The sequence below is a fragment of the Plectropomus leopardus genome, chromosome 13 (assembly GCF_026936395.1).
Source record: "Plectropomus leopardus strain MGB_pleo_1.0 chromosome 13, ASM2693639v1, whole genome shotgun sequence".
Taxonomy (NCBI): Eukaryota; Metazoa; Chordata; class Actinopteri; order Perciformes; family Serranidae; genus Plectropomus; species Plectropomus leopardus.
In genome coordinates, this window is record NC_142188.1 from 14,843,251 (window position 1) to 14,865,438 (window position 22,188).

The window sequence follows — 22,188 nt, forward strand, 5'->3', positions numbered from 1 at the left end:
TAAGATTGAAAATGAAATTCTGTTATAGCATCTTTATATTCGTGACTACAACATATAACAAATATATGTTGGGCAGGCTGTGCTTACTTCATGAGATTTTACGAAAAAGTGCTGCATCAAAATAGAAATATGCCACAATCCCTACTCGATTAGCTACAACAGGCTAAGCTGTTGCCTCTCTATGTGCATGTGCATGGAGAGCAGGATTGTGTTGAGCTAAGTACTTTAATGTACTTTTCTTTCAGTCAGAAAGGCACAGCCTCAGCTCGTGTTGGCAAGGTGCCAGCTGAAAACCTTTCGAGGCAGGGCAGAGAGAAAGAGGGAGATGGTGGGGTGGTTTAAGCTCTAATCTAGCTGCTGGCTACATTTGTGAGGACAGACTTGGGGGTGGATCTGAAGTTAGCTTTACCTCATTCATACACCGAGCTTCCCTCACATGTCCCTTTGTCTTATTTCACAGTTCATAAACTCGCAACATTTTCTGTTGGTACATTTTATTACCTCCTGAAAATGTAATGGGATGCCTAACGTTAAAAGTATATCTTCTGAAAGGCAACAATTGAAACAGAATATGAGAGCCCCTGTTTACCTTTTGCATATTTGTTGCAATTACAAGGACATGACAAGGAACTGAAAAAGCACAGAAGCAATCACTCCGGTACAATGTTACTTTCTAAAGTGATCACAAAAATATTTTAAGTTTTCTAAGGTTAAAAGTTGAAATCCACAAACACTTTGGTATCAACCTAAAATGAAGATTTAGATATTTTGGAAAAATCATCACTTTCATAGTGAGACATTTAAGGTTGTGAAATTAAATTATCAAAGTTATTATCTTGTCCAAAATACACTGTTATGTAAAACGGCACAACTCACTAACTCAAGAATTAGCCCGCACAAATTCATTAGATTGGGTAACTCATTATCGGACTAATTACATTCATTTATTAACGTATTTCTCTAATTATCTCGCTGTGGACCACCATTTTTTCCATTTTATTTTTCTGATATTGTGAACCTTCATAAACAACACTTCCAAACTCAGACCAAGCTCTTTAAAATACACAGATACAGAATGATGTATACCCCCAAATGTCTCCTGGTTCACAGTTTTGAAACTGTCCTCCACCACTCTTACTGAACTGTACTGCTTTTCAAAAGTATGCTTCAAATCAGTGACTTGAGGCACTATCATATTTTAAATGGAAGAGAAAAAGAAGCAATAAAAACCAAGAACCTTAGATTTTATTGCCTCATCTGCCACTCTGTAAGCATGCATGGTATGTGCAAAGGATGTCTCCTGTCATCATTCCATTATTAATTCACTGAAACACATCAGGCCAATTAATCTACAGCAGTAATTGGAATAGTGTGACTGCTCAGTGGTGCTGAACCAAGCCAGTCAACAGGGACTCAGCGCTGGGTGACAAATCTGTCAAACTACATTGACCATGTTTGGAAAATGCCAGGTAATTTTTAACGGACAACAAAAAGAACTGAGGCACAGCTGTGACTCAGTGGTCAGTGAAATTTATGAGGAACGGCATGTGGATATAAAACAGCGGAAAAAAATGTGATCAACTGTATGGGTATCAGAGAGGGATATCTGGATGTTGATGAAACAGCAGGTTATTGATTTCTCAAGAACAAGACGTCAAACTTACCCTGACTTGTCCAACAAACAGATTGGCCTCTTCTTCTTGGGCAGTAAAATTAGTGGGTATTGTGAGGTCAAACTCGGGGTCATTATCGTTGACGTCAGTGACGACTATGTTCACAGTAGTAGTGGATGTCTAAAGAAAGAGAAATAAGAAAGAGCAATGCTATTCAGTTTTTTAGTCCATAAACACAGCATAAACCACAGAAATATGGTAATAAATATGGATAATATTGGCTAAAATGTGAAGCCAACTTTTGAATTAATAATTTATGTGATAACTTTGGAAACTTATCTCATGCTCAAGTAATAATTCCAGAAGCATTAGAATTGAACAAGGTCGACTGCTGAAAGCTTACTGATAACAAATAATGATTTTGTGAAGTACTTTTGACCCTGTGGTTTTTTAAGACAGAAAAGGATAACTAGGGTGCTGTAGAGAAACAGTAAAGATTAGCAGCCTTGTTTTTATGAGTGGGGACAAAAATCTTCTTAATGCAAAACCCAGCTCTTCTTTTATTTTACAAGGTCCCAATTTAGAACTGTTACTGTTGTCAGAAGCATCATTTAAGAGAAGATTATTGAGATTCTATTGTTGTTATGCAGTGAAAATGACACTGAAAAGCAGATTAAACACAAAAACATTTTATTAGGAATTCAGGAGGTATTGCCAACTGTGCAAAGCAGTTTTTTCCAGGACAATGGTGAGCAGAGGTGGTAAGCTTTAGTTCATTCCACTTGAGGCCCTCTTCTGCTATAACACGCTGCAGCAAACTCTGCAAAGTGCACTACTGCACTCATAATTCTTTGTTTAGGGGAAAAATATACAAAAAAGTCATCCTATTACATAAAAAGCAGAATCACTTGGAATAAAAGCTCAACCTCAAATGGCAAAAAAAGTGTTTTCAAATGTTGGTTGTTAAACTGTTGTGCAAGTCAAACTACTGTAAGGCTTTTTAGTTGCCCTGACATTTTGTATAGGTATTCATAGTACTATGGGGATGAATTGTTTCAACTTTTGACTTTTCATCTCACATCTTCTCAAAATTTTAATTTGTCCACTATTTATCCAACCCAGTACAACCTCACAGAGCTGCTAAAGGGCTCTTGGCCTTGTTAACACAGAGAATACAAATTAATGGCAAATTACTGACATCAACATAGACGGTGTCACAACCCCTGTAAAAGTGAATAACCAAGCCATTAAATGTGTTGAGAAATACTCCCACAAGCACTTACGTACTATCAGCGATTTCAAGTGGTATTTAAACACCAACATTAATGCTTTGTTTGCAGAAAACATAGTGGGCTAATTCAGGGCGTATTGACCTTCTCTTCTAGTGCAGGAGATATTTTGATAGTTATTAATAGCAAACTGTAAACGGTTGTGAGATTCAGTGGCCCAGTATATGGGGTATGAAAGCATGAAAACAGATCCATCACTTTTCCCTTCATCTAATAATATGTTTTTAGAATAAAGACTAAATGCACCAATGAAGCATAATTCCATTACTCAACGAATTTATATCAACACTGGCACTTTTGTTATGGTAGAAGAAAATGTCATAGTTGTGCAGTACAATGTCCATCTACGATACGACCCTTACCTAGTAATGAGCTTCTGACAAAAGAATGAGATTGCAGCATGCACAGGACTGTTTATATCGTGATGTGAAGCAGTGAGTATGAGAGTCAAAAAGTCAAAGTCTGAGCCATGGTTTTCTGGGGGAAAACAGTCAGTTGCCCCCTCTGGGTTGGGAAAGAGCTATTGCCTCAAGCTAAGGACTTTAAGTGTCTCTTGCTCACAAGTGAGGGTATATTAGAGATGGACAGGCAGGTGTCAGCAGTGAGTGGGTATTGTGCTGGACCACTGTACTGAAAAGGAAGCTGAGACAGAAGGCAAAGCTTTCCATTTACCAATCCATCTGTGTTTTGACACACACTTATGGTCACAAAGTCATTAACCACGAGCTTTGGTTAATGACCGAAAAAATAAGATTGTGGATACAAGCAGACAAAATGTGTCCGTAGAGAGGCTGGGCTCAGCCTTAGAGATAGGGTGAGGAGCTCATGCAGACATCAGGAGGGAGCTCGGAGTAGATCGAGCTCGGAGTAGATCTGCTGCTCCTTCATGTCAAAAGAGGCCAATTGAGGTGGTTTGGGCATCTGATCATGATGCCTTCTGGGAGCCTCCCTTTAGAGGTTTTCCGAGCATGTCTAACTGGTAGTCGGCCCCGGGGAAGATCCAGAACATGCTGGAGGGATTATATAATTCATCCCGCCTGAGAATGCCTCGGGATTCCCCAGGAGGGGCTGGAAAGTAGTGCTGGGCAATATAAAGATATTATATAGTATCGAGATATGAGACTATATATCATCTTAGATAGTGGATATTGTCATATCATGATATGGGATAATGATGTTTTTCCTGATTTTAAAGGTTGCGTTACAGTTAAGTGACATACTTTTCTCAACTTATCCGACAGTTCTACTTGTTTTAATACTTGCCTTTACCCCCTTAGTCATTTTATCTACATTACAAATAATTACTGATCAAAAATGGAATTGTGTTTATATTTTTTAAAGTTACCAATAGTCATCCCTACAATATTGTCACATCAAAGAGGGAATTCGGTTAAAAAAAATTGTAATGTTCGATTCTTGTCTCCCAGTTCAAGCATTAATGAAGTACTTTTGAGAAGATTTAAATATATCGAGATACATATCGTGTATCGAGATAGAGCCTAAAAATATCGCAATATAATTTTCAGTCCATATCGCCCAGCCCTACTGGAAAGTGTTGCTGGGGAGAGGAACGTGTAGAGTACCATGCTCAGCCTGATGCCCCAGGAAGCTGGCCTTGGATAGGTGGATGAAAGTGGAAGGAGGGATGAAAAGTTGTCAACTGTACATCAGTCATGTCCAAAGTAAATTGATTCAGGATTTGTTTGATCTCAAAGCTCATTGGGAGAAGGAAATTTTCCACTAGCATTATCTGATGTGTTCATTCATTTGCAGTACCAATGTGTAGCAAAGTACTGCCGTTAACCTTCAGACAGAGACACACTACACACACCTATAGCACGCCTATAAATCAGCACAGAAAAATGGCTGAACATGCACACTTTTTTAACTCTCGGTGCACTGGGACGAAACTGTATGCAAATAATGTTGTAAATGGTCTCCTTTGGGGGAGGAAGGATGGGCGTGTCGTGGGAGGAGGTGGCCCTTGCAAGAAAAAATACTTCCCAGAAGACAGCTGTTTGAAGTTGGCCTGGCAGATGAGACACTCAGCAGCAATGTCACAAAGGAAATGACCCAGTTAATGTCACCTTCATGTAGCCATCTGTTGGGAATTTCTCCACCATTGTTGTTTTCTTTGTTCTAACTTCTGAGACGTACATAATCAGTGCTTTCATGAACAACTTGACATTGCAACCCATGCTGAAAAACATCACTCCTCGTGCCTCTCTTGCCTCCCTTTCACTACTAAGATACAAGAGGACACATCAGTGTGATGATGGGGATCTACTTCTTTTCAATTTCACAGAAGACCCTGGAGCCTATTAGCATCTCCATCCTGGCGTGGGTGTTCTTATCAAAGGCAAAAATCCTACCTCTATGACCAGGAGTGTGATTAATGAGCTGCGATTATTTATTTAACATAAAATAGATGGAGCCCTGTGATGTCTCTTCTTCTGTCCTCACTGCCTGAAGGATCCAGAACTGGCTGGTGGTGCTTTTGCCTTGTGACAAACCATGACCAGAAGCCATGCTGCAGGGACTGAAATGATCAGGCTGTTAGTAGTCCCTCCTCTGAGGGCAAAAAGGACATCTTTATCCAGCATCCCTGGGTGAGTTTTGTGAGATCTGGGTCTGCTTGGTGGTTATGATTACAGCTTGTTGAGAATATGCTGAATTGGTCACACAAAATGCACCAAATGCATAAGTTTAAATTCAACAAGTACTGTGAAAAAAGTTTGAGTGTGCATGTGTGTGTATGCCTGCGCAGATTTGACAATACTCAAAGAGCACCAGGGGGGAGGATGTCTTGCTTTGCTCCTTGTGCCAGGTTCCCATGGTTACCGAATATCTGCACTAATTACACATCCGAATCCCTGGTGTCCCCCTCCATTTTCTCTGTGGCTTTCTCCTCTCTGTGCCCTCCTCCTGTGCTTATTTTGATCCCTTCCCTGTCTCCAGCCTTTCTCTCAGCACTTCGTCTCGCTGAATGAGTCCCCTTCTGCAACCCTTTACCCCTCTCAGTCATTCGACTTCCTTCCTGTTGTGACAGCATTTCCTCCTAGCTGTGACATTTAGCCCACACAAGTCAGTCAGTAATTTTCTGCGTGGACGAGATGTTACGTGCGCACACGCACACACACACACACACACACACACACACACACACACACTACACAGGTAAACGGTGTCGACTTGTACAGTCTGTCCATCAATATCAGGACAAAGAGCACCAGCTTGTGGTTACCTCATTCTGTGAGGTGAAGCCCCATCTCACACTCTCTTTACTTATCTGCTCTTTTCTCTCTGACCTTGTCACTGTCCATCTCCTCTGCCCCTCCCACTCTAACTGTCCCCTTTGCACTCCTGGGACACTCACAAACACTAGGACACACCGGCAGCACATATGCTTCTTACACAGCTCCACTTGACCAACTCATGATAGTCTACCACCAGATGAAAAGAGGCTGTAACTCTGAGTGTTTATGTGTGTGCAGGTGAGAGGGGGGCAATCAACATCACTCCAGTGACAGCTCATCAGCTAATGTTCATTATCTATCGCGCACAGCATCTTAAAAAAGAAAACCACGTTTCACCTCTGCCTGGAAGAGAGACAGCTGCGAAAACTGAGCCAACTGAGGTGAAGTCTAATTAAATTAAGAAGGTTTATATGATTATCAACTCTCGGTGGGAGACGGAGCTGCCAGCATTCACTTTTGGTCACAGAGACAGCTCTGTGGATGTAAACACTCAAAAGTTACAACACATGATGACATCCTGAGGGCGGGAGTTTTTAAAGGGGTAATCCACCAATTTTACAATTAGTGATCAGTTTACTAGTTATCATCTTTACTACTACTGAGCTGAAATGATGTTTATAATCTCATCTGTAGCTCTGAAAGAAGTTTTTCAAATCTGATAAAGTAACTCTCATAATGTCATGGTGATGACAACAGAAAGCCGGCATACAAAACTGCAGATGTGGACATTTACTAGCCAATGAGGATTCAAGATCACTGGGACACCATCTGCAAACTTTTAAAACAGTAGTCTGATTTTTTGTATGTTGTGTAGCATTCTGAATGTAACCCCATGTTATTTGCTGTTTTGTCATGCAATGTTTTTTTGTTTCTTTCTTGATTTTGTTTTGTTTTTCTGATTGTCCTTTGTCTGATTGTCCTGTTACACTTAAAAGAAAAAACAACAACAACAATAAAATTCGTAATACATTTTTTTTAAAAGTATCCAGTGTTTTTGGAGCTTGAACCATGTTAGGAACTAAAAGTCTGAGTATCTCTCTATTAAGTTCTTTATTTAATGACTCACCAAATTTTTACTAAAGTGCAATATAGAATCACTGGATAGCTCCTCTGAGAACGAGCTTTGAATGTGGGATAGTCACTGTGTGTGTGCGCATATTAAGATATTCAATGGCGAGATACAGATGCTTTTTTTTCCACTAGTTGGCAGCTATGCATTAAATTTGCTCTTGATATTTTTAAGTGAACCACACCAATCAACTTTGCCTTAAGTATTGTTATCTTAAATGTAGCACATTATCTAAATTATGTTTGATATGTCACAATCCTTTGGCAATTTAAAACATCACATAACTGTTCTGTCGAGAAAAATTGTGTTGATATCTTAAACTAGCTAAATGTAAAATACACACCAAAATATACGCTTGTGCTAGGTGTAAAATGTAAACAACAAATTTAATTAAAAAGAAGGGCACTCAGGGAGTGCGGACCTCCGCCAAGGCCAAAATGCCCTTTCTTGCAGTGTAAACCAAAGTGAAAAACAACATGTGTCTCCGCCCTGTGATTTGGATTCCCTCCAAAATGTAATGGATACTTCCTTAAACTATGCTACACCCTTTCACCAAGTTTCATGAAAATAGGGACAGCTGTTTTTCCGTTACGCTTGCTGACAGACCAAAAAGATAACTGCCATAAAGGAGGTAACTATGGGCTTTTAAACCTTGTTGTGCAAAATATTTTGCAAACGCATGTAGTTGCAACCTAGCATTTGCCATTTGCCAGTCAAAAACATTAACATTATTGCAGGGTAGAATTTGCCCATAGCCTTTGTAATTGCAAAGATGAACACTTGGTGAGTGAGAGTCACTCGAGTTTGAAAACAGGAAAGGTGACCAACAGACTGTGGATAAAAATAATTCTAACCACTAAACAGTTATATTCACAGCACTCTTTCTTTCAATGGCATTTGTTTATCAGTGAGAAATTTCTACTAAGGAACACATTATCGAATAAAGAAAATTATATTTTCCACTTACACTACATGGATTTAAATGAGCAGGCAGCCCCTATTAGCCTGGTGTCACACTGGTTTGGCAAAAAACAGTGGCATTCCTGACCTCCAGAGCCACTACAGAATTTATGAAACTGTGACAAAATCACAGGGTATTTAAGTCTGCAAGCTCAAATGCATTATTAGATTTTCCAGGCTAATGAAGCACTAGGGTTCAGCAAGCCAAATTCCCGAGCTAATAAGCTTGTATGAGATGATCTTATTGAGGCATAATGTGTTCAAAATGTTTGAGGATTGCCGACCCCGAGGAATCAGGCCAATAGTTTTAATAAATGTGGGTTGTGGCTCACCCCTCCAGGGTTGCCGTCGGAGGCTGTGACAATCAGACGGTACTGATCTGTGGTCTCTCTGTCCAGAGGCTTCCCCAGGAGCAGAAGGCCAATCCTGTAGAGAGAGGTCAGAGAACACACACAGTTACTATTACACAAAAACAACTCGAGACATTGATACAACTTCCTTACTAAAAAGAAAAACAATTTAAGGCTTTGTGTACACTCTTAGCAGTAAGGGTTCCATGAGGGTTCTTGCTAACCGGCTGAGGTTCTATCCAGAACCATTTGCTTATGACGATGTTTTTTTTTTTTTTAAAGACAGGGTTCTTTGTAAAAGAAAGGGAACCTTTAACAACACTTTTCATCCAAAGAAACTTAGAAAGAGTTCTTTAAGTAATGCTGAAAGCATAGTTGTTAAAAGATCCTTACCCTCATATATTGAAATATTTACCTTGTGTTTCAAATAGAATTTTTAAATGTAGATGTATCTGAAATTCCCATAATCAGTTCATTTTTATTAGCATTCTGCCATAGTTGATATTTTTACCATCCTTTCATGCCATGGTGTGCTGGCATTTTGTAATTAGTTTTAATTTGTCTCTGATTATAACCCTACTTCAACATTGGAAAAGGCTTTAGTAGTGGTTTCACAAAATCTCCATTTCTCCATGAATAGGGTTGCAACGGTATGAGGTTTTGAAGGTATGACAAACAAAAATATTGCAATGTAACTGTGTCAAGGCATTGCAGAAATGTCCTTTAGTTACAATGACCCTTGAAGGAATGTACGCAAAAGGGCTACATATTAGAGCTACGTTATGTTAAAAGCTACATAGAATGAATTCTCCATAAAGCTACATTACAGTGAAGGTTATCTACAGAAGATTACTGTTACAATGAATTTAATCAAAAACAGCAACATCCCATGACTTTTTCTAAAACTTTCAACGATTTTACTAATCTCATGACTTTCCCAGGCCTAGAAAACAAGTTTGTGAAATCCATGACTTTTACAGGTTTTCCATGATCGTGGGAACCCTGTAACCCTTTGTGTTGGTTTCCTGTATGGGGACAAGCCAAAGAACCCTGGTGTAATAAGCTCCTTTATCTCTAAGAAGGTTGTCACATTCCCATGTTACTTGACTGTGCCATATGCAGAAAAAACGTTCATCTAAAGGGATTTGTACAATAGTTTTGAATACGTTATCACTGATGCAACAGAGGGTGATGGAAAGGGCTGCACTTCAGAGCTTATTTACTTCCAGATTAGACAGATTTACAAAACGTGGTTGCTGATAGAGGAGGATGAGTTTTGGGTAAAGAGCAGGTGGGATTTTAAATGCTCCCACTCTGTCTCTCTCTCTCTCTGTAGCCCGCCTCTCGCTCCCACAGCACATGGACTACAGACAGAAAGATTCATGTTTCCTTTCCAATGACTGCAGCACACACAGCGGCCCTCCACGCTCGTTCACAAGGTATAATTTGGCACTCTGGCATTCCAAGCACAAAGTGTGGATGCATTCCCAAGCAGAACGCTGAATTATCTTTGTTTGCACACACAAGCATGGAGGACACGTGAGTGCGAGTCCACACACACACACACACAAAAACAGCATGCACAAAACAATTTCACTGCCACACTCAGGAGACGCTCTGCCAGAACCACAAACGAAAGGAAAGACGAATGCATCTGAACGCACTGCTAGATTAATGCCCGTTGCAATTCCCCGCTGTCCCCAAGCTCCTTCACATTTCTAATTTAAAGCTCCTTTGGCCAAACAGTCGAAGCAGAACCTGACCGCTGCTTCGCTCCTGCCTCTCCGGCCCATAAAGTCAAGCTATAGAGCCTCATCTTAACATCTGACAGGGAAATTACAGAAACCTCGATTAACACTGTCTACTTTTCAAAGCACTCGCCTCAAGTTATGGTAAACACACTGCTTTCAATCCAATACACCTCGTGATCGCTGGTTCAAGAGGGCAAACACAGCTTTCTAAAATCACCATAAAAATGCAGCACACCATCCTTCACTGGCCGCTGTGCTCATGTTTATTTATACGCAGGCACGAGAGCTGAAAATAGGCCACTGTGCTCAATGAAGCTGAAGGTGCAGGATGCCTTTGATTTGAATATGATAATGAAGATATACCGTGATAATTGCCATAATCACAGTGATAATGATGATGATCTTGATGCTGTTGATGACAAAGATTAGAATGATTAATGCCACTTTGCCAGCCTGGGGAGTTTATTCCTTACTACATCTGGAGTGCTGAGCCACACTTGAGCGGCGGGGTCTGAGAGGTTCACCGATCATGTGTGATAGCGTCCTGCCTCCTCTCCCCAGCAACCTCAAATGAAAAGATGTTGTCAGACTGACAGGGTGCTGTTAACAGCATCGTCGAGAGTGACAATGATGCAGGTTAGAGGCTATCCATCCCGGTCACACTAAGTCCGATTTTCACTCTGCTCGGATCAAGTCTCTAAATGGTAAATCAGACTTGATGTACAGGACGATAGTGACAGGAAGCATGAATATTCAACCTCAGATACAACAACTTTGATATGTTAACAATCACTACACTCTAGTGATTAAAACAACAGGAAATTAAAGACAAAACTGTGACGTGTTTGTATTTGAATTTGATCATTTTAAATACTTGAGTCACTTCATTTAAAAATGACACTGCAGTGTTTGGTTTCAGAGGGTGCTAAAGAGTGTATCTTCTTCTGAACTCTGTCAATTTCAGTTTCAAAATCACTGTGAAGCAATGACAATTGGCTGCCAACTGGAGACTTGAGCACTGCAAAAAGCTCAACTATCAAAGTTGGCATGGCCTCTAGGTTAGGTTTTTGTGACTTTGACATGCTACAGAAAAAAGGCTTTGGCTTCAAAGGGGATGCTGTCATCAACAAAAGGAGAATAACAGCAAAATCTGTGGATTATAGCCTGACTGGATTTTTTAGGCTGATACTTAAATCAATAGGGTAATAAAAAATAAAATTAATACAATGGCCGATTAATATATATATATTTAAACATAAACACAAAAATATTGACAAACAATCTTAATACAAATCTGTCAGATTTACATATTTAAAATGGTAATCAATAAATGTATTTTTCAATGTAAAAATAAACTTGTCAGTGCTCTCTGGTGGACCAACTATGTAATGATGACACTGTGTCTTACCTTACACCTGGTTTAGAATTTCTGTGCTGCCATTTCTTGTTACCTTTTGGCCCAATACACTGATATTAATACAGCTGGTACCTGCAATAAGCTACTATCAGCCTGGCTGATTAATCTTTCAAACTCTACTTACTCATTGCCACAGTGCAATGTTAAACTGTATAAATAAAGTTCAAACTGTATTGAGGCTAATCCAATATTGACACTTGATAGTTTCTTTATCTTTATTTGTGTGAAATATAGGCTGTTATTCATTTTACAAAGTATTCCCTTAAATTGGTATTTTAAAGAATTCTGATAAATGGAGTTTGTTTTGATTGGACATTTTACAGGTGAAATAACTTGTCAATTCTCTCTGGTGGACAAACTGAGACAGTTCTGTTTCTTAATTACTTCCAGCACATCTTTAGTATTATGCAGTGACATTTCATAATTGTCAGCCGACATATACTCTCATACTATACTCTCATAGTTTATCTGCAAAAAGCTATAATCAGCTGTTATATTGGTCCGGCTGACCATGTACTTTACATTCACTGGGCTGTCAGGGGATACTTTTCTAGTACTTGATTTCATTTTGGATCTATTATATCTGATCAAACATAATTTTGTTCCAAAATGACACTGCCCATAATATCTAGAGGGAGTACTGGGTACAGTGATGAATATTATATGCCATTTCTGTCAAAAAAAAAAATGCCCCTAAAATCCTGCACACTGTACTTTTAAGTGATCATCAGTCACATGAGCCCTGACACCTCACTAGAAATACTTGAGACTTCTTTATGATGTGTGAACTGTGATCCTGCCTCTGACGGTTAGTATGTCGTTACTGAACGCGGTTTGTATAGTGGCTGGCGTCTGACAGCTACAGATTCAAGGGTGCGCCCTGCTCTCTACCATAATGGTAAGTAAATCTGATGCATTTCCACCTGTTCCCTCGGGAGAACCTGCCGCATTTATAGGGAGTTATAGACTGGAGAGCTCATTATTCATAATAGCTAGATTGAGCCAGCTCCATATGTAGCCTGAATCCAAACATGCAGCAATGTGAAAATCTCTTCACTGAATCATACTGGAGTTCTGAGGGGTTGAAAAGTGAAAGCATGAAGTAGGGCTCTGTATACTGCACACTCGTCAGGAGCACCAGCTAATCATTCCTTGATTCATCATGTGCTAAATCAGCACCTGCTTGAAGTTATTATATTGCTGGGTTGCTGAGTGCTTGTGATGGAATTGTAATTTTTCTGACATATGGAAAATGTACTGAAGAAGGTGCACCTAATTCAAAAAGATCGCTGTCATATCTGGTTGAAGAGATTACAGTGGTAACGGCAACAATTGCAGCATTATTTGATCGTGTCACCATGTTTTTCTTGCCATTACCACTGAAGTAAACATCCCACCATAAAACAAACAATTTAACACTGGAGCAGATTAAGAGTAAAAAGGAATACATGGCTGCAACCGGGCTTGTCCTTGCATAGCTGGAAGACGGAGGATGCAGACAAAAGAGGCTTTAATCAATTAGTGAGAAACGTGTCTGGCAGGGTCCTGCATTTTCAGTCCCCCCACGTCTTCTCCCTCCATATATGCTTGCTTTTTTCATGGTAACACGGCACTGACCACTTTAATATTTTATGCCTTTTCCTTGCTCCTGACAAGTGGTTGAGTGAGGTGGGTTTTTCAAATGGTGATGTTTATTGTACTAGGTAAGCTTAGATATTTGGTGTCAATTTCCTCTTCAAAAATATTTGGCGTTTTATGTTCGCTCAGACAACAGAAATACTGAGAAGAGGACAAAAGAGAGAAGGAGGAAACCAGCTATCAAATAAAGTTTTATTCTGTGTGATTATTTTCACAGAGTTCATCTGAGTCAGCGCTGTCTATCAGCTTCCCGTAGCTCTGACCTAACCGCCCACGCTTGGTAAAAAATCATGTCTCTCCCTGTTTTTTTTTTTTTTTTTAGGCTTACACACATATCTAAAGCATTCAAAAGATATGAAGAATATGAAGATAGGAACTTTTCTCCTCATCAAACCACTTCTTGCACATATTAAGCAATGACACAGCAGAAGAACTCTGACAGGATACCTCAATTTATGTTGCATCAAATATGCAACAAATAAAGCTAGTAGTAGTAGTAGTAGTAGTAGTAGTAGTAGTAGCAGTAGTTTTATTAAATTAATTTTTTCCATATTTCCTGAAACTGTCACTGCATTCACACAGCACTAAATGAGACAGATAATCTGTGCAGTTAAAAAAAAATCATAATGCTTTGCCTACTCTATTATCTGGTTGCACTTCTAATAGCCTTACCACACATGAATGAAAACAACAAATCAGAGCCGAGAAGTCTCCAACTCAACCGTCAATCACTTTGTGAACTGCAGTTAAACCTTTAAACTATGTGGTGTGGATCAAATATGAATCAAGATTCTGTTACTGTTTGTCCCGCTGTGAATGTTCTCAAACATATTTTAGTATACTGTTTAGTTGTAAAGTCAGAAAGTTGGTGCTTCTGCTTCAGTCGATTATTTCGGAAACAACAGTTTAACAGCGGACTGAAATATAATTCTGAAGACATCTGAGGTAAAATTAGGCAATGCATTACCGGAATCTTGATTCGTATTTGATTAATGCTGCTTAGTTTGACAGTTTGACTGCAGACAAGCAGTGATTGATATGACTGACAGCTGAGTTAGAGGCTCCTTGGCTCTGATGCACAGATTATCCGTCTCATTTCCCTCTTTCAGAATAAAGTGACAGTTCCAGCAAATATGGCACAGCGTTATTTTTCAAATGTCACCAACTGTAACTTTAAGTAATGCACTGAGAGAGGTGCCCCGTAGCCCTTTGCTGCATGCCATTCCCTCTATGTCTCTGCTTTCCTGTCACTCTTCATCAGTAATAAAGACAAAACAGGGAAACAAAGCCTTAAAAAATATGGATGCATATTGGGTCCATATATTATTCTTATTCTTATTATTAGTGTTTTGTTATTTGTCCTATAGTATTTTGTTGTTGTTGTTGTTATGTTGTGTTAATATAATTTCTGTCTACTCTTTGCATCTGATCCATTGCAGGTCTATTCCTCCTATGTTGCTCTTTCTGAGGTTTCTTCCCTTATTTTCCCGTTAAAGCTATACAGATTGTTAATCCCTTTGAGGCAAATGTGTGTTTCATGTTCTTAGGCTGTACAAAGAAAACTGAATAAACCTGACTAGAACATTAGTTTTCATGGACACAAATAAACAGCAGCAGGTGAGTGTGTTTCAGCATGTGTGCTTTTCAACTTGGTTCACTGGGATTCTCAAGAGTGCCAGCAGCCAGCGCCAGTGTTCATAAAACAAAGTCATTTATTGGCTAATAATTCATCCAAAACCAATAATTGGTAAGTCAGCATTTACTCCCTACCATTACAGTCCTTTTCCCTCTCATTCCTTCTTCACTACCACCATCACTTGCTCCGACAGTCTATATCATCAGAGGGAATCTAATGACGAGCCTGCCAGGTTTGTTTGAAGGGCTTCCTCACTGGCCATTACAGCAAAGATATGGACACTGCATCCCAAACATAACGTCACTCTTCATCTATGTATAGCCTTTCACACTTTAGAGCACAAAATGTAACACACAAGCTGTTGGAGACTTTGAAAGCTGTTGTCCTTGATAAACCTACAGATATAAACAACTGTTTTGCATTGTTGCTTAGAAACCTCATCAACTCCCAAACTAATGTCAGTTTGAAAAGTATTTCAACAGGATTTCTGTAGATTGCAGTCCAACTAATGTAATGAGCCCCTGGCAAACTATTATAGTTATATTTTTATTATACTATATTTACTTTAATGCATGCAGATGGATTAAAATATATATACTATAATAAAAATAAAATAGTTTATCAGGGGCTTATTACATTCAAGGAAGCAGAGACCCCCAGAGGAAACCCACATAGACACAAGATAAGCATGCAAACTACACAATTCCTTATTCTTATTTTCATTTTAAATTCATGCTATCAAAGGAACACATGAGCAAACTTCTGTCAATCAATATTTTACTAGCCTTTCCATCTACCCATATATCCACACAACTATCCTTCCCTCACAAGTGGGCCTTGGTGGGAATGCCTTATGGGGCCCGTCTGCACTTGAAAATTATCTGGACTTACGTTTCAGAGAGGTTGAAGACCTTCTGGGAATCCCCACTCACAATGCTGTATGTGATCGGGTCATTTTCTCTGTCTGTGGCCTGGGGGAAGGAAAAAAAAATCAGGATCTTGAAGATCAAATAGTACCATTAAAATTGAAGGCTATGAGATGTGACAGCTGAGCAACAAGGGTGCTGGATGCTGGAGAGTGAGACATGAGAGAAAAGAGAGAAAATGTTTTGTGACCGCAAAACTACATTAAACCTTAACAATCTGCTAAAAATGCCATCAAACTGCTGCAGCATAGTGAATACTGAATGACTGCATTTGTGTCGTGTTTTGTTGTCAATTCAGTGTTAAGTTACTATAGCTGGAGCTCTCTGACCATAAGAGGATCACATCCAGTGGATTTATATCCATTTTTTTCACCTCTTCAGTTAAATTACTGGACATTCTGGTAAAAGGTTCACTCAACTTTATTCAAGCAGTGAAACACCAATGGAAAGAGAAAAGAAACCAGCCAGTGCGTTCGTGTGCTTCACTGGCAAGGACTTTTCCAAACTACGGCCCAGAATATTTCTTGTCAGTGTGTGTTCTCTGTGCAATAAACAAGACAAACTTGAGAAAACAGTGGAAAAAAACGGAGACTTCTCTTCATCTTCCCTTTTTTTTTTTGCTTTATGGAGATGTAGTTTTGTGGATCAATACTAGAATCTGCGCTGCAGCTGGCAGGTTTCCATCTTTTCATAGCAGATCGCAACACAAGCTCTCTGGCTAATAAAGAGGTGAAGGACTCTTTTTTTAACACTAACATTTGCTTATGTAATGATGTGATAGGGATTCTGCAGCACTGTTCTCCTGAACATAGTAAATGGATGAAAACATCCTCACTGGACTCATCTCTGGTAGCAATGAGCCCGCCCACAGGTGAAAGACTGACCACCTGGTAGAGACAACAACTTGGAGCTACACTGCAAAAATGGCCTGTCAAATTTAAGGCCAAACACCCTAGATTTAAGCATACTTGCACTTAAAAGAAGCAAATTTGGCTGCCAGTACAGTAAGCAAATTTTGCTTGTTAAGATGTCTTAAAACCAGTAAAACTGTGTGCACTAGATAATCCATTTATACTTAAAACAAGACTAACTAGATTTTTTAATCTAAATATAAGATTATTACACTTGGTTAGATCGGCAGTTTTTGCAGTGTACATACACTGCACACTCTGAAGACAGTGTAGGTGGTTGTAGATTTCCAACTCAGCCACATTGTCCCCATCACCCTGAGGGACTCCCCAGTAAGTCATTCCACTCCCTGGGATCCAATATCCCCCAGGACCTAGAGTGGGAGCTTCAGCTCCATCACCAAGAAAACACAATGGAGCATGTTCTTTCTATAACAGCTGAGGAAGCTCAACCTGCCAAAGACAGTGATGGTGTACTTTACACCTCTATCATCGAGTCCATTCTCACCTCCTCCATTACAATCTGGTGCTGCTACTGCTAAGGACAAGGCCAGACTACAGCGCATCATTTGCTCTGCATAGAAGGTGATTGGCTGCAACTTGTTGTGCCACCATAACCTGTATATGCTCTACCCAAGCAGCAACCTCCGAGGCTGAAAAATGAAGCCAACATAGAAGTGCCAAAAACTGCAGCTCCTTAAATTGCCGCTTGAGGCAGGCCCCAGAAGCCAGTCAATCCCCACAGACCTTCATGTTAAAATGCCCAACTTTACGGCACAAATTTAAGTGTTTACAGAGTGGTAGAAAAACAGTTTTTCTCTGTAAAGCTAATGTCCCCTGTCATGACATGACTTAATGACTCATCTGTTTACATTTTTTGAAGCCCTAAAGTTACACAAAATTTAGGGCCGCTTTGAGTGACTGTCTGCTGATAGTGCCCACGATTTGTCGCTCAGATCGACCCCTCTCACCAAAATTAGGTCATTCCTGGCTCAAAAAAAAAGCAAACAAGACAGCGATGGCCGTAACGCAAAACTCGAGGCTCCAAAATGAGTCCACAAATGAATGAGTGGCATCACAGTAGCTAGGTCCATTATTTTTAAAGTCTTTGCTCTTGACCTGGACAAAAATCGCTTTGAAACACTCCCCTGTACCAGGAGGCTGTGGTTCATTAGGATCAAAACTTGTGTTCATACCTTTACTTGGGCAATTGTGCACATTTCTGCAAAAAGTACCACTTCTTAAAACTGCACAGCTCTCATATTCATTCAGATATATTGCACATATTTTATAGTAATTTTTCATATTTGTATTGTAATTTTCTGCTAATTTATATATTTAACTTTCTTCATTTTTGCAATGCTTGCTTTTATTTTTTATTACATTTTCTCCAACTATGTTGATGATATGCACAAAAACACAGAGGCAAATTTCTTGTATGTGAAAACCGACTTGGCAATAAACCAGATTCTGATTCTGACACCTCATTAAACTCCACATTTTCCTATATGCATGTGCCTTGTTTGTGTGTGTGTGTGTGTGTGTGTGTGTGATTTGTTGTCAGTGACTCACTTGCAGATTGAGTAGAATAGCCCCGATCCTCATGGCCTCGCTGACTTCCAGGCTGTAGGTAAAGAGAGGGAAGCGTGGGGGGCTCTGGTTGTTGGGAGGCAAAACCTCAATGTATACTGTGGTTATGGAGCTCCTGTCAGAAAAGAAATGCACACATCAGCCCACTGACAGCACCACTTTCTCCTTGACAATCTGTTGAGCCGAACTGAAGTACCTTGCCCACAGCAGAGTAAAACATGTTCATATTATATAATGCCACGTCAAACCTCTAGTGTGGAGTTTTGATTGCAGAAAAGAGAAAAAAAACTCAACAGGTTCTGGTCTCATTTCTTTGAAGTGGGATCTTTATCTGGTTCACAATGGCATCGCAAATGTCTCTTTCGTTTTATTCATGATTTTTTCATGAGTGAAAAATCAGCTTGCTTAAAATCAGCTCACTTGTTCTGAGTTGTTCACAGTGGCACACACAAAAATGGAACTGACTGCATTGATTACTCTTTCATTGTCCGAGAAACCTTTTTTTTCTAAATGTTATAAACGTACATGTGAATGTACTTTCAGATGATCTGACATTTGCAGTAACCTTTTTGTGTATACATTTTGTTATTACATCAACCTGTAGCTTCCTGAACAACAGCTTGTTTGAATCCTGGGCAGTTTAAATATATTTATTTAACTTGCTGAAATCAAAGAGTCAGCCTGTTCCAACACCAACTACAATGTCTTGGAGTTTGAGCTGCTAGTTTTTGCAAAAGGAATTATTTGCTTTTTAATCACAAGATGAAGAGGAGACAATGTATGAAACATATTGTACAAGAATTTCCACAGTGCTAGATGGAACAAGACCATCTGTTTTTTGGCTCACAGCAGCTTGTCAGAAACATTACTTCTCCCTAATTCTACTCAGAGAAAACTTTCCGTGTCATTCAGAAGCAAACTTGTGAATCAGTATGAGCATAAATTGAATTAAATAAGACTTGTAAGAAAACACAAGCTACTAGCTGCTCTGCAACCCCAAGGAGGCACAAAAATGAAACTGACTGAGTTCTGAAACAACTTAGGAACAAATCTGCTCCTTATAAAAAATTAATGAAATGCAGACTGTGTTCAAATGTGTTCAAAGATATCCCTCAAAAGAAGAGAGCAACTGTGCAATACCTTCTCTGGATCTCTGGTGCATTGTCAGAGGCCTTGATAGTCAGCGCATAAGATCTTCCCACAATTAAAGTGACACCAGGTGCCACGGTGATGCGTCCAGTGCGATTACTAATGACGAAGTCTCCCTGGGCTCCAGCCAGTATCTCATAGGTCACCAAACCGTTCAGTCCTTCATCAGCATCTGTCGCTGTTAACTGGGAAAATAGAGGGGAAGAAAGAGTCAGATACACATTATAATTTGTTATTTTTATCTTTACTTTGTAGTTCTACATGGGGAGTTCTGCGCAGCTGCCAGCAACATGCTTAATGAACCAGTCAAGCATGAAATATTTCTCGGTAGGGGGTTGCGACTGACTTCAGTCAAGTTGCCAACCCACAGCAGAATACATTTTGGAGCCCTATTATCAACTAATAGAGACATGACCTTTGTTTTATGTAAAGATAGGAACAAATTTTTGGCATTTAGCTAAAAGTATACAGTGCAATTTTTTTTCTGCTGGCTGCAAAATTCTCACTCCTCATGACTGCAGTTTGGTGACCTTAAAGATCAATGAAGTTTAGATTGGACTAAATTAATTCCATGCGACCTTTCATTTGAAATGGATTTATACAGATGATAAGACAGCTGCAAGATAGAGGGATGCAAGATTATATATATATTTTATATATATATATAATTTGTTAGTCTGTTATCAATTAAGCCGCCACCACTCCCTTCAATCCCATTATTTAGGGCATCCAGCTGCTTGTAATTATGAATCCTCATGGTGTAGTTGGCTTGATATCTTTAAGGCCTTGAAACTTTAATCCAAGCTGCCCAGACCTCCTTTTTCATGCTCCTGACGTCGGAGTAAAAGCTGTAGCATCAAATAAGCAGCAGCATCCTCCAGGGGCCTGCAGCTCTCATAAACGGCTTATAAAAATCGGTTAAGCGGTCATACCAGACACTCAGTGACCCCTGGCCTCATTTCAGGGAGGGCGAAACGGCTGTTTTTTTAAAAGACAGATTAAAGTCGACCTTTTCAGCGTCTGACATTTTTTTTGGAGAGGCTGTGTCGAGAGGACAGATCAAGCAAAAGACAAAAAGATCATGCTCCGACTACCAAATAAGAGACAATGAAATGATGGAACTCCCAGTAATAATATATACTGGGGTTATAGATTTACGTTTTGAACTCGTGCATGTAAATGTGCATGATTTTACACATGCATCATGCATGTGCATAAATGCTTGCTTTAGTCAGTATTAGTGTATGTAGCATGAGCGTGTATTAAAAAAAAAGAAAATTCTGACCTTTAAAGCCAGAGCTCTAATGAAATCAAGTAAACTCTGCTCCTGATTCATGAATCAAAACATAAAATCCTGTTTTTAAAATCCTTTTCATGTGAGGGAAAGAACTGATAAATGGTAATCTATGATGTCTACCACAATAAATTAACTTCAATCATGATCTGCTGTGTAAAAGGTTTTCCAAGCCTGTGCACTGAGGACAAAGAGAAACATTCTCTCTGACTTGTCTGTCATGACTGCAGATGAGACGGAGGGAACTGTTCCAGGAGTTAACCTGTCAACACAATGCACTGGATTGTTGTGGCTATTCACTTTGAGCAACGAAACGACGTATGTGCGCGTGTGTGTGTGTGTGTGCGTGTGTGTGTAAGAGAGATTCTGTGTGATGGGAAAAAAAGACGTAAAGCAGAGTGCCGGAGAAAGAGAACAAAGAGAGGGAGAAAGGCAGTTGTTGGACTGATTACCTGCAGGACCGTCTCCCCTGGCTGCATGTCCGTGAAGACTTCAACGCTGTAGGACACCTCAGCAAATGTGGGTGTATTGTCATTGGCATCAATGACCAGGATGTTGACAGTTACTGGGCTGCTCTGCTGGACGCCATCTGATGCCACCATCTGTAAACACAAGAAAACAGAAATACGTATTGTAGCTTTAAAAACTGAAGACTGAAGAGAAGTGACCAAAGTCCATCTGTTGAAATAAGGACACATTTTTTGATTCAAGCTTTTGGGACTGTTTTCCTTTGACAAGACAATGTGTCAAACCTCTACCACAACAATTAAAGGGATACTTTCTTTATGATTAATGTATAACCAGCTTTGTATCAAAACATTAAAACTTATCTCCATCTAACCAGTGTTTAAGAATCCCTCCCCCACTGGCGAAACCCTGAGGGATGATGCAAATGTATGCAAAACTTGTCATCCAGCAGAGTTTTGCTGGCTCTCAGGCTGTTGCTCAAACTACAGGCTGTTCTTTCACAATTTCGTTTTTCTCACCACCTATGTTGCCACCGCAGATGTAAAGACTATGGAACTGCATTAAGAGACAGACCTGCCTGCCTCTCTCTCTCTCTTTCATATAGTAAAAACTAGGCAGTGATGATCAAACATAAATCAAAATTATGTTACTGCACTGCCTATTTCTCTACATATTTTAGTGCCCTGTTTGGCTGTTAAGAAAATAGTTTGTGAATGGGAAGTTGGTGCCATACTGGTTTCTCCCCAATGAAAATGGAGGGTGAAAAAACTGGGAAAAAAAGGTAAAACTTAAAATCACTGATCAAATATAAACCAAGATTCCGTTGCTGCATTGCCTATTTCTTGCCTTAAATGTTTTCAGAAACATGTTTTA

At 39.6% G+C, this 22,188-nt stretch overlaps 1 protein-coding gene across 4 annotated transcripts in view; it reads right to left on the reverse strand.

Moving 5' to 3' along the window:
- Positions 1-22,188, reverse strand: part of LOC121954395 (protocadherin-15-like) — a 255,337-nt gene that overhangs the window by 86,821 nt on the left and 146,328 nt on the right. For all 4 annotated transcript variants that reach the window (XM_088086315.1, XM_088086313.1, XM_088086314.1 and 1 more), the window contains 6 exons: positions 21,300-21,449; positions 19,545-19,738; positions 18,387-18,519; positions 15,872-15,951; positions 8,521-8,614; positions 1,665-1,793 (listed from right to left, as the gene is read on the reverse strand). In XM_088086315.1, coding sequence (XP_087942441.1) covers positions 1,665-1,793; positions 8,521-8,614; positions 15,872-15,951; positions 18,387-18,519; positions 19,545-19,738; positions 21,300-21,449 — 780 coding nt within the window. The remainder of the gene's footprint in view (positions 1-1,664; positions 1,794-8,520; positions 8,615-15,871; positions 15,952-18,386; positions 18,520-19,544; positions 19,739-21,299; positions 21,450-22,188) is intronic.